The sequence below is a fragment of the Clarias gariepinus genome, chromosome 25, assembly GCF_024256425.1.
Source record: "Clarias gariepinus isolate MV-2021 ecotype Netherlands chromosome 25, CGAR_prim_01v2, whole genome shotgun sequence".
Lineage (NCBI taxonomy): Eukaryota > Metazoa > Chordata > Actinopteri > Siluriformes > Clariidae > Clarias > Clarias gariepinus.
This window is the reverse complement of record NC_071124.1, coordinates 5131532-5145662: the sequence shown is the minus strand read 5'-3', so window position 1 is coordinate 5145662 and position 14131 is coordinate 5131532. Positions and strand designations below refer to the sequence as shown.

The 14131-nt window shown below is 34.4% G+C and overlaps 1 protein-coding gene across 1 annotated transcript; it reads left to right on the top strand.

Annotated features, from left to right (window-relative positions):
* Positions 1 to 3849: 3849 nt before the first annotated feature.
* sri (sorcin) lies at positions 3850 to 12843 on the top strand. Its single transcript, XM_053486110.1, has 8 exons — positions 3850 to 4025; positions 9023 to 9091; positions 9230 to 9299; positions 10936 to 10979; positions 11848 to 11995; positions 12134 to 12247; positions 12337 to 12395; positions 12514 to 12843. The coding sequence occupies exons 1-8, from the start codon at positions 3978 to 3980 to the stop codon at positions 12538 to 12540; spliced, it is 579 nt and encodes a 192-aa protein (XP_053342085.1). The 5' UTR covers positions 3850 to 3977; the 3' UTR covers positions 12541 to 12843.
* The last annotated feature ends 1288 nt before the right edge of the window (positions 12844 to 14131 follow it).

Genomic DNA, 14131 nt, shown 5'->3' with positions numbered 1-14131 from the left:
CATTACTACCACAAGCCCAAACCACACGTAACCACTAGATAAAGGGGATTGGAACAACAGGGTTTGAAAGAAAATAAAAGGGGTTTGTTGCGGGCACCCACAAGTTAGAAGAGTGCTGTGGTTTAGAGAAAATAAACCAGAGCATTTTCATTTTGTCATGGAAAAGTATCAAATTAACCAAGTAGACCACAAACTGTTAAAATGCAGAGTGGTGCTAAAAGATGATGAATGGTTTAACTGCATGTCTAAATCACGTAGATATATCTCATGTGTTTTTTTTTATCTTCTGCCTCTGTATCACCACAATAGGTTATAAATAAAGCAATAAGAATAGACATAAAGTGTCAAATTTTAGCTTAGATTCATGAGCTTTAGCAAAAGTTTGCACTAACTGGAAAGGAATTACAGCGTTTTAAAATTTATTAGTTTACTTATTTATTTATACTTAGTCCATCCATTATCACAGGCCACAGATTTATTTAATAACTGAATGATAAGCACTTTGTGATGTGCACACCTGTGCACACCTGTGATGTGTTTATAAGTTTATAAGTGATAATTGATGAGTGTTGACTTTGCATTTAGGAGCTTAAAGTCCACAGAAGACTATAATATATAATATACAGTATAAACCATTAGGGAATTAATTAAATGTGAAATATTTAATAATTCTTACTGAAAGATCGCACAAGTGCATTTTTCTCCAATATGATGAGGATTATTATAGTGGCAAATAAATCTTCAAGGATCACCAGTGAAGATGTCCAAATGGCAAAGATGGCAGAGTTTTGCACTCCAAGTCTTTTTAAAAACTTAAATCACAAACACCTGCCACTCATTTGATACAACCAAAACTAGGGTCAAATAAGAGTTAATGGTGCAGAAAGAAGTACAGTTATGCAGAAAATTTATTAATGCCAGATTCTGTGAGGCTGTGAAATAATCTGTCTGCCTTTGCCGGTAAATTACCATCAAATCATTTTTGGGTCTTTTAGCAGGACAAATAAGTCAAAACGGACTATATGGCCAAATACAGTATTTGTGGACACATATGAGGGCCTTCTTAAACTGTTGCGGCAAATCAGGAAGCACACAACTGTGTAGAATGTTTGTATATATGCTGTAGAATTATAATTTCTCTTCACTAGAGCTTTGAAACCCAAAACTGTCAGCAATACCCATGAAGACATAGTTTGCTAACCCTAGGCCTGCTTTTCTCCTCGGGGATCAGTACCTAACCTCCATAATGTGCTTATAAATATATTCATACATTAATGTTCCAAAATCTAGTGTAAAGGCTCCCCAGAAAAGTGGAGGTTATTATACCAGGAAAGGGAAAATAAACTGGAATGGGATGTCCAACAAACACATATGGGTTATGGTCACATTTGGCCATAGTGCATGTCCGAAATGATACAATGACTAGAATATTAATAAGGCACAACACAACACATAGATTAACCTGAAATGCTAGAAGGTGTTATAATTGTAAAATGTTTTATTTACATTTGGAAATACAAACTTAAGCAATCAAGTAAAAACTGCATTAGTCTTGTCACAAAGGACATTATTGTCAAGAAAAACAATTTGAGAAAATATTGGAGAATTAACATCTTCACCTGCATAGATAAATTTGGGATGATATATCTGCCATTATGTGTTTACAAAAAAATCTCTATAAAAATCTCTATGCTTATCATCTACTACACACTTAAAGTACACAATCAAGCAATTTAGTAAAACACCCAGCAATGAAGCTCTGGGGTTAAATTTACTTTCCATCACTACCATTCGCCCAAACTACACATAACCACTGGACAAAGGGGATTGGAACAACAGGGTTTAGAAAAAAAAAATTAACAAAAGGGGTTTGTTGCAGGCACCCACACGTAGAAGAGTGCTGTGGTTTACAGAAAACAAGCCAGAGCATTTTCATTTTGCATGTAAAAATATCAGATCAACCAAGTAGACCACAAACTGTTAAGATGAAGATTAGTGCTAAAAGATGATGAATGATTTAACTGCATGCCTAAACCATGAAGATATATTTCATGTGTTTTTTCCACCTTCGAGTGTTGTATTTGCGTTTAGTAGCTGTTTGTGTGCTCAGTATTTAATTTATAAATTGTTAGGCTGGAAAAAATATAGAAGACTTTAGAAGTTTGAAGGCCACAGGAGACAATAATAATAATGGATAATCACAGAATTTATTTCTCAATTAAGGAACACTTCGCAACATCTAGACAGGTGAAGAACACTTTGGGGGAGATATCATTGTCAAAGTGTACAATAAATAGGTGTCTTTATCAATAAAATTGCAGAGGGTTGACCTTTAGATGTGAACCAAATATAATGCTTAGAAAAATCTGATTTTTATAAAAAGAGAGAGAGTTACCAACGTTTTTCATACAAGTTTTTTCTAAATTTAAAGGTTTTTTTTTTTTGCTTGTGTTAGTTTGTCCTATTAGATTTGAGCCTTTGAAAATGGACAGATGTTGAAAAAAGCAGTAATTCTTAAACTATGAATGCCAATCCTTTTTATTAAACTGTCTGAATTAAAGCTAAATATCTACACATCAATCACATACATAAGTACTTAATATGTCAGAAATGTATTAGTACTGTAGTAGTAGTAGTAGTAGTAGTATTTTCTACTGACTCAGCACACTAGTGTTACGTTGCCATCATTTACATCCTTGTTTTTGAATCTTTTTGATTTAAATAAAAGACATTCAGTCCAAACAGGATAACAAGTATATGAGCTCAATAATTAATCCAAAAATTAATCTAAAAAATATCATATACGTATAAACAGCTCTGGGAAAAAGGATTAGAGACCATTGCAAAATAATCAGGTTTTTATGTTTTTTTATTTATTTTTTTTACAGGTACTTGTATTGGTGAGGTGAACAGTTTTCTTTCATTTTTTTGTGGACTGCTGACAATACTTATCCTAAATAAAAAATATATTTTTTAATAGCTATCGTTATTAAGAGTGTATATTTAATGGAAATTACATCACAACACATCAAAATAATCCAAGATCATGCAGTATTTGCAGAGATTCAATAACTAATAAAACAAAATGGATGCTTTGGTTAAATAACATAAAAAAATCTGTACTTGGTGGAATAACCCTAATTTGCAATTACAGCTTTCATGCGTTTTTCACATTGCTGTTGGGTAACTTTATACCATTCTTTTTGAAAAAAAAAAGCAAACACCTTAACTTTTCTTGATGGTTTTGTATATACACACACACACACACACACACACACACACTTAAATTAATAGGATTATCAAACTAATTTTAATTTTACACAATGATAACTCAAGTAAATACAAAATACATTAGATTTTAAATATATATTCAGAAAGAGGGCAATTTACTTTTTCACGGCACTGAATATAATAATAATAATAATAATAATAATAGTAATAATAATAATAATAATAATAATAATAATCATAATAATAATCCTCTGTTGGCACTGCACACTAGGGGTCAGTTGCCATTTTGTATAAACCTACTTGCTTTTGACTTTTTTTGGCTTGGATTTAAGACATTGGATTCACCTGGCTATCTAAACAGGATTACAAGTGTAAATAACTCAATAATTAATCTAACAATATCATTTATCTTACGATAAAGCAGGCTTGTGATTTCTAGGAAGGATAAAAATCCAGGTTTGGTAACCACGACTCTGTGATGTCTGGGTTTGTATCCATACAGTACTACTTTCACTTTTGTACACACTGTACTGTAAAGGCGGGACTCAATTTGACCAATCAGACAGCTCTGAGGGCGGGACTTGGAGGGGTCCTGTACAATGAGAAGGACGCACGCGCCCGTCGTTAAAACAAACGAAAAAAAAAAGGCGTGGTCAGGAAAATAAATAAAACCTGCCTTTGGGAACGCTTTGAATTCACTTTCTTCAAGTGTGTATCTAAAGAATTAGATTTTTTAACTAAACAAAATGAGTTTCCCAGGGTATGGAGCTCCCGCCGGCGGATATCAAGGAGGGGTAAGAACTGTGGTTTGATTGAATTAATACTTTAATGATGATCGAAACCTTGATCAAAGGCTAAATGTACTCGATGCTCGGTGAGTCGGTTTATTAGTTACGTTACATCACGTCAAGAGCTTTATTAGTAGCCTGATTTCTTTCATTTTAATGTGTATTAGAGTGTTAGAGTTCCCGGGCAAAGCATTGGAGCACTTCCGGTTTCAGAGGGTTTCAGCTTTTTACATGCATGATATATCTGCACTTTAATAAATAGAAATAATAATAATAATAACTAGAGAGCGAATATTTTTGGAGAAACTTTAAGTGTGTCACTTCTAATGAGTGTTGATACGGTCCAGTGCGTGGTGGAGATTTCCGTTGCATAAATAGTCACACCCGTGACGTCATAGCAGAGGCCAGGTGTTATGCTCTAAAATGCCCCCCTGCCACGGATTGCCCCCCTACATAATCTCTTTCAAATAATATATTAGAACATAAATTCATAAGTTTATGGTTTACAAATTACAAATTATAACAAACGAATTTAATTATAAAATAAGCAATATAAGAAATGTTGTATGGGGAAAAATATATAAATTATATATTTTTTTTTTTCATATACAACATGTATATTTTTATATTGCTTATTTTATAATAAAAATCGTTTCCTATAATTTTTCCACCACAAACAATATTTATCTAGTGTAATTTGTGATAAATAATTTGTTATTTGTACATTGACAAACCCCTGCAAAATAAATGTGCCATAAAATAATAGGTCTCGACGGCTGTCACGTGCCTAGGGTTAATTATAATAGTAATAATATACTCGATAATAATAAACCTTTGAATGTATGTCTACATCTTTGTACGCTATACAAATAAAATTGAAATTGAATGTCCTAATATAATATTTGATAGACATTACGTGTGTATGTGTTGGGGGGGCAATCCGTGGCAGGGGGGCATTTTAGCGCATAACATACTTAAATAACTACTTTGATCTGTCGCAATGATCAGACAGTTACTGCATACATAGGCTTTCTACATGTACTTTGCACAATAGTAATAAAGTTTAATCTAATCTTCCAAAGCTAAGAGTGTTTAGTTATGAATGAGTAGTTTCATATTAACCCTAAAGTCTCTCCTTTAAACTCATAAAGCATTACTCTGTAAGTGATCAGCTCAGGTGCACCGTCTGATCTTTACCTGTCTTCTTCTTTGTTTTATGTGGGTTTGAACCCAGTAGGTTACATAACCGCCAAATGTAGGCGTGACACACCCCCCTGTGATTTTACAAATCAGCCTCTTTTTAAAATGTCTAATGCTCCCTTTCTTGATCTTGTCTTGTCTTGACCCGTTCTGTGTCTTTGTCTGTTTAATCTGGTATTTTCACACACCCTTTCTTCTCGACACGTTTCCCTCTCAGCAGGGGCGGACTGGGACCAAAAAGTGGCCCTGGACTTCCTGGCTCACAGCAGCGCACATGATAATACATTGGCTCATTAATGTAGAGATAAATGTTTAACACCAGTTACTAGTATAAAAAGATAATAATACAGAAATCAATGCTTTTTAAACAAATGATTTGAAATATCACTAAACATATATTGGGCCATATCAGTAAAACAAAGAAACAAAGGAAAGAACATCAAGACAAACAACATATAAAGACAATATTTTAAAAAGAATGGCAATCAAACTAAACAGGTAAGCTATATAAATAAAATCAGTAGCAGCATAAGCTTACGCTAGTAAACTAGTTACTTATTTTAATTATTATGGTAGTCAATATTAATTCGAAATAATACTGAGAAACATTCATTTGAATTAATATTGACCATCATAATAATTACTAGCATGAGTTAATGCTGCCACTTAATTTTTTCCAGCTTACCTGTTCAGTTTGATTGCCATTCTTTTCACTCGGCTCTGGTAGATCAGGGGAGAGGTGTTGGTCATCATCAGCAGGCACTGGTTCATCATCACTGACCTGCTGCACATCCAGCTTACACTGATGAGTGGTATATCTTACACCGCATCACGATGATACCACCTGCGAGATGTTCATATCTCACAAACAATGAGACCAATTTGTCTTTTCCTCATAAAGTGTGTAGGTGAAATTCCACCCATACAAGTGTGACAAATATGCAAAGAAAAAAAATCAGAAAGGGGCAAATACTTGGTACTGCACATGAGATGGGATGAGACTGTGCCAGGTGGAGTTTTTCAAAATCATACTAACTTTACCTTGATCTGAATAACTTTAAATGATGAATTCTTTTTAGGGACTCAATAAGGGACTCAATAAGAGATAATACAAAGAATATTTTCTAACAGCCTGTAAATGATACATTTTGGCATTATTGTCTTGTATCTTTTGAAATAAATAAATAAAAAATTACAATACTGCCAAAATGTCTCATTTGGGTCTCTGTGAGACTGGTGCTACTGGTCACTGAAAATATTGTCTTTATACGTAGTTTTATATGTTGTTTGTCTTATTGTTCTTTCATTTGTTTCTTTGTTTTACAAATACTACCCAATATAAACTTTATTTTTTTAACATTTTTGTATTGTATTATATTTTTATACTAGTAAGTGGTTTTAAAAATGAATCTCCACTTTAATGAGCCAGTGTATTATGATGTGGGATGTGGTGGGCTGCTGGATCCAGCCTCGCTTTCCCTGACCGTAGTGTTAGAGCCGTCAGAGTCTGCGGAACTGGAACTTTCCTTCACGCCAAAGCCATAATCTGTTTATTTGAAGCATTTCACAGCATTTACCTCTAAAGCTTGTCCAAAAGCATCTCCACCTTTTCTTCTTCCTCCTTTTCATTCATGGAAATTATTATTAATTTACTCAGAGAAATTTGCTGTATCGAGAAAGGATCAATATCTCCCTTTTCGTGCATTTAAAGTAAAAGTGTCGGGAGGGGGGGAGCGGGGTCGTGTTCAGAACACGGATGGAATAGACCAAACTAATTGATGGCGGGCAATACATTCCCATGCGCGGTAACATAAACACATGCTCTTTCTCGGCTGCGCCCATGCCATTGACCATCGACGCACTCATCCATATGCGTAGAAAAAAAAATGCAATATTATGGTTTCCGTCATTTTTTATATATTTGCGTACTGACTGACTTAAATTTCTTCACTTGGTGTGGCGTAAGTTTGTCAACTCAAACCAGTCCTAACATTCTACTCTGACCCAAGAGCTGGATGTTATCATATACTGTACACACACACATATATATATATATCTGAATGCCGGCATGGTGGTGTAGTGGTTAGCACTGACGCCTTGCATCTCCAGGGTCTGGATCCGATTGCCGGCCAGACTCGATTCCCGTCATGTGTGCATGGCATTTGCATGCTCTCCCCGTGCTTGGTGGGTTTCCTCCGGGCACCCCTGATTCCTTCCAAAAGACCTGCAGATTAGGCTAATTGGTGTTCCCAAATTGTCCGTAGTGTGTTGCCCTGCGATGGATTGGCACCCTGTCCAGGGTGTACCCTGCCTCGTGCCCTAAGTCTGGGATAGTCTGGGATTGCTGCTACATGATTGGTTGATTTGGATATTTAATATACCGGTAGGGCATGTTCCTAATGAAATGGACAGTCCGTGTATGACATTGTTATGATGCTTTCAATTTTTTGTGCTTAAAAACACCAAATCAGGTGTCTAAATAACTAGAAAATGGTGTAAAATGTATACCTGTATAATAACAGACTGAGTGAGTTGACATACTGTATGTCAGCCATAGTGATAAGATACAGTACTGTGCAAATGCCTTAGGCACCATATTACATTGTTGTTTTTTTTTTTTTTTAGCCCTTTCCTTTTTTTTTTTAATAGCCTCACTGATCGGACCATGTAGAAATGAAGCATTTGCACAATATATTACTATTGTTGTATTTTAATTTATTACAAGTCTTAATTACAAGGTTTAATAGACATGTTTGTAGGTAACCAGACATTATAATTGTATAAATATTTGCATTTACTGCATTTATTCATATATCTATCCAATTCATTCATTGATTTTGATAATTGAAGCCATAATCATCAAAATAAAATCCAAAAAGAATATTAGAAATATTGGGCTTGTAAGTGTAATGAATTTAGAACATATACAAGTTTTACATTTTGAATTAAATTCTAAAAAATATACTTCAGCTATAGACACTTACTAAACATGTAGTATGTTTAATGGTACGTGATCTCACACCACAATGGTATGGATTGTTTTCCTGTAAGGGCATGGCCTGCTCAGAGTTGTTCCTTAAAATTTGCAATAGGAACAAAAATTAAGCAGTTTACTGTAATGGCTTTATGTTACATTTTGACTTCAGTGTCTGAACCACTGAGCAGCCAGGTGTCTAAGAGGATTAGAAAAACAGGATGGTTGTTTAGTTGTGACTGCCCAAAAACTAGAGAAGTGGTTTTTTAAAAAAATGTAAAAAAAAAAAAAATCTGTTACACAATGCAGATGGCCACGAAAAATTTAGTAGACTATAAAAGCACCATAATTAAAAAAATGGTGTAAATGTTAAAACAAACTGATATGTAGTAGCAATTAAAAGCAGGCAGGATTAAACAATAAAATTATATATTTTAAAAATAAAATAATGTTCCTGTGAGGGGGATAAAAGTATACTTTTTAGCCATTATTTATGTTAATTAATTATAAGGCTGCACGATTTTATCAGGGGGGAAAATATCCTGTTGCAGTTATTAATTATTGAATGTACCATTTTCTATTCATTCAAATAAGGGCGCAAATGATCACATTAAGGGGATGTTTGTCGATATTTATTTATTTATTTATCATATTATACACTATTAAACCCCAGATGAAACACATAGTTAAATAATTAACATAGGCTCCATAGATTCCCAACTGTCCATACAGTATATTACCCGTAATAAATTGCCCAGGTCCATACTGCGATTTCGAACTACTTCTGAAATATCGAATGGTAAAAACTTGTGTGTTGTATGTCTTATAGTTTCCAGGAGGATTCCCCGGCCAGCAGCAGGATCCTCTTTTTGGATACTTTTCTGCTATTGCTGGACAGGTAGCCTCACATCTTTTAAATCCTTTAGATAGTTTTATATTGTGTCTAAATAAATGTAGTCAGGACAAAACATATCATATGGTAAAGAACTTTTCAACAGCATATTTAAACATTGACCAAGAATTCATTTTGTTACAGGATGGGCAGGTGTCTGCTGAGGAGCTCCAGGCCTGTTTAACCCAGGCGAACTTCTCCGGAGGCTACAAACGTAAGACTGGTTAATGTTTAGGTCATGTACACACCACCAATCAAAAGTGTAATTGGAGTCACCTTCTAAATTCAACGATTTTTCTTCTTTTTACATTAAACATAAAACAATCCTGAAGGCATCCAAAATATGCAATGATCTCCTTTGAACAGTTGATATTAAGATGTTTCTGCTACTTCTGCTCTGTAAAATCTTCATCACGGCTCATAACGGCTCTAATCAGAGGTGCTGATTAAATCCCATTGGTGATTTCTGAATATTTGACCACTAGGTCTAATAACTCTGAGCCGAGTGATAAATTTCCATCCCATTCAAATTGCATTCCTGCCTTAAACCCAGTGTGTGTGAAATAATCCCTGGATCCACCTCAACACTGACCACAATAAAGCACTTACTGATGATAAGTGACTTGAATTAGGCAGAGAAATATAGGAAAATTTATAGACGTTGGATTCCTTGTACATAACTCTTCTTCTATATATAATGCATCCACTTATTCATTTGCTCCTTTGCTTTATTTGATATTTTCACACACCTTTTCTTCTCGACACGTTTCCCTCTCAGTACCACTCAGTAGTAGTTGGAGTGCTGTAGGTCCAGTGGATACGTATTGGATCTATAATCACTGCAACTGCAAAGAAGAATCTAATGTGTTCTGCTTTTGTACCTGTAACTTTTTACCTGATGTGCCGTTTTTAGATATATATCTGAATGGCGGCACGGCGGCACATGTGTGCATGTCGCCTTGCATCTCCAGGGTCTGGGTTTGATTCCCGTCATGTGTGCATGGCGTTTGCATGCTCTCCCCGTGCTTGGTGGGTTTCCTCCGAGCACTCCGGTTTCCTTCCAAAGACCTGCAGGTTAGGCTAATTGGTGTTCCCAAATTGTCCGTGGTGCCCTGTGATGGATTGGCACCCTGTCATTCGTGCCCTAAGTCTGGGATAGGCTTCAGGCCCCCGTGACCTTGAATACAGGATAAAGCAGTATAGATGGTAAGTGAGTGAGAATAAGTCTGGAACTAACAATCGTGACGAAGTCGAAGGTTCTTTGATAATATTTTTTCCCGCATTTACTCCTGTATCTTTATAATGATTTAATGCATTGCATTGCTGCCACATGATTGGTTGATTTGGATATTTAATATACTGGTAGGCATGTTCCTAATGAAATGGACAGTCCGTGTATGACATTGTTATGATGCTTTCAAATTTTCTGCTTAAAAACACCAAATCAGGTGTCTAAATAACTAGAAAATGGTGTAAGATGTATCCCTGTATAAAAACAGACTGAGTGAGTTGACATACTGTATGTCAGCCATAGTGATAAGATACAGTACTGTGCAAAAGTCTTAGGCACCATATTACATGCTGTTTTTTTTTTGTTTTTGTTTTTTTAGCCCTTTCTTTTTTTTTTTTTCCTGTAAGGGCATGGCCTGCTCAGAGTTGTTCCTTAAAATTTGCAATAGGAACAAAAATTAAGCAGTTTACTGTAATGGCTTTATGTTACATTTTGACTTCAGTGTCTGAACCACTGAGCAGCCAGGTGTCTAAGAGGATTAGAAAAACAGGATGGTTGTTTAGTTGTGACTGCCCAAAAATCTTTTATGCTTTTATTAACTTCTTGCCCTTCATCGCAGCTTTCAACCTGGAGACCTGCAGACTGATGATTGCCATGCTTGATGTATCCTTTACAGCCTTCGCACTTTACAGCCATTTAATTTTTACATTTTAATTATATTGCAGTGATGATATAAATGTCTCAAATCCAATATACTGATGAAATACACCAACATTCCAATCTCCTTCTAAGAAGATCTTGATCATCTAAGATTAATAATAAATATATTTAACGAAGAATCTATAATTGTTTATGCTTTTATAAAACCTTCTTTGAAGACATGTTTGTCCAACATTTATGGAAAGTGTCTTTAGAACCGATGCTTTGCAGTCTATAATTATTCATTCATATTTAATAGTTATTTGATCTATCTCACCAGAAGGGTGCTGGTGTAATGACATTTCAATTAGCAGTTTTTAATTAGGTAGCATGACAACAGATCAAATGGTTAACCTTGGCGAATACGCCGCTTCATTTCATTACAAAGTTCTGCTGTGCATTCAGATTTGTCTACCAATTCTTAGTTTTTTTTTTTTTTCCCCTTTTTTTTTATCACTTTCATGGTGATGGTAGCATTTTGTCCTTTCTGCAACATTTGGAGAAAACAAGGGAAAAAGCAGTAAAGTGCAAATATTCTGTAGTCACATGATACATCACTGTCATCATGTTTGGATTGACTTGTGAGCACCATATCACATATCAAATCGTATCGAGGCAAAAGCATACAGTATCATACCATTCCTACTCAATATGAGTTCAAATATGGAATTTCAGTAAAGCTAGAATATGCGACAATAAAGTTTCTCTTCTCTGATTTTGCTTTGTGTAATACCATGTGCCCTTAATGTTGTCAATTTGTTACCTCATCGTGCTAAATCTTTTCCAGTATTTTAAGTTAAACTCTCTCCCTTAACTCGCTTCATTTTTTTAGCGTGACATGTCCGGCTCCATGGGTTTTAACGAGTTTAAGGAGCTATGGGCGGTGCTTAATGGGTGGAAGCAGCACTTCATGTCCATTGACAAGGACAGGAGTGGGACCGTGGACCCACAGGAAATGAACCAGGCCGTTACCTCCATGGGTAAAGGACACATTCTTTAACATCCTACATGTAACTTGTGCATTCAGAATGTTGGCTTGTAATTAGATAGAATATATTACTTATTTAGAAGATAAACTACTGCAGTATTGTGTTTGTGTGTGTGTTTTTTTTCTCCAGGCTATAGACTGAGTCCTCAAACCATGAACTGTATCATAAAGCGATATAGCACTCACGGAAGGATCACTTTTGATGATTATGTCGCGTGCTGTGTCAAACTAAGGAGCCTGACTGGTACATTATTTTACAAGCTTTTGTGTACAATTTTATGTTAAATATATTTATGTTCTTTTACTTATGTATGCGTTATATTCCGTGTTCAGATGCATTCCGCAGGAGGGACCAGGCGCAAAACGGAACCGCTTCATTTCAGTATGAAGACGTAAGTAAGACTGTTATATAAAAGCTAATGTAAACCCTAAAAGTTAATGCAAAAAAAACCCATAATGGCGCCTGACTTAATTTTGTTCTATATGTTTTTCTTCTTCTTTTTTTTTCAGTTTCTCCAGTGCACTATGAGCACCTGAAAGAAATTTCTGCAAAAGCAAATCAGCGTTTTTCCAGCATCTATGGCATGATTAGTAAAGTCTCCAGTGGCCATGAGCTTTTTTTTTTTTATACAAATGCTTCCTTATTCAAGCATCTACGCTAACTAAAGTCATTCTTTTTAACCAATTTAACAACTATTATCAAAAAACCCTGTTACGTATATACTAAATAGATTAAAAACTTCATTGTTGAATAATTAAAGAATCTAATAAACATGGGGACCAAAACCACTTGGAAGCATGTAACCCAAAAATTGTATTCAATAAAAAAAATCAAAATTGTCTTTGCTTATTTTGGTGATCTTTATTCTATATACAGGTAAACAAATTCTATATTGTGGTAAACAAAATTTCACCATAAAATTATCCATGGCATTCCTCCTATTTCTTTTTTTTAAACTTTGCAGTATACAGTATCACAGATATAAATTCTGTAAATCATAGACACGCATTTGGGTATATTAAATCTTCTTCCAGTTATATTCTATAAAATATATATTTGTGCCAGCAGAATGTTATCACAATTAAATAACCGTCCTGTGTAATGCATCGCTTTTCCTTAAAATTCTCATAGAAGAAGAAAAGCATCTAGTGTAGTACATGTGCCTTTTTGACCACTAGGTCCTTGGATCCACCTCAACACTGACCACGATAAAGCACTTACTGATGATGAGTGACTTGAATTAGGCAGAGAAATATAGGAGAATTTATAGACATAAATTCCTTGTACATAACTCTTCCTCTATATAATGCATCCCCTTTTAAATAATTTGCTCCTTTGCACTCATTTTTGCATGTTTACATATGCAAAATTCTTTAGCATGGTATTTTATACTGTACCACCTGTAATAATTTGCTCATTTGTACTCATTGCAACAAATCTACCTCACTATATACTATTTATATGTATATGCAAATTATTCTGCACTGTGAAAATGCACTTCTGGTTAGATGCTAACTTTTGTTGCCTTGTATCGACATGTGCAGTGAGAATAAAGTTGAATCTAATTTAATCTAATCTAATCTAATCTAATCTAGTAAATAAGCATCAATTTTATATTCAGTTACTAAAACAAAATGCTGTATTTCCCTGCAGTACCTTCAACCGAACTAATAATTAAAAAAAATATATTATTTTATTTTTACATTTTTTATTATTAATTTATTTTTAATAAATAAAAGTCTGCTAATATAATGAGAATAAACATAATTAAGAAGCTTTAATTAAAAATGTTTATTTTTTTAATTAAAAAAATCTTAAATGCCATGATCTTAGTATGGCACTCATTGATTATGAAAACACATTATTTATGCCTTTTTATGTTTGTTTTTATATTATTATTATTATTATTATTATTATACTGTAATGGTTAGCTCTTCTCTTGAGGTGTAAACTGTGGTTAGGTGAACTGAATTTCCATTTGCCATATTAGTGCCAGTCTCTGTAGCACATAGCAGAATATAAATATTTAATACTCTGAAAAATACTTGTTTCTTTTGAAGCACTTTAAACTAAAGACATTTGATAAATCGGGCTAAGGATGCTCATATAATTTTTGATTTTATGTTG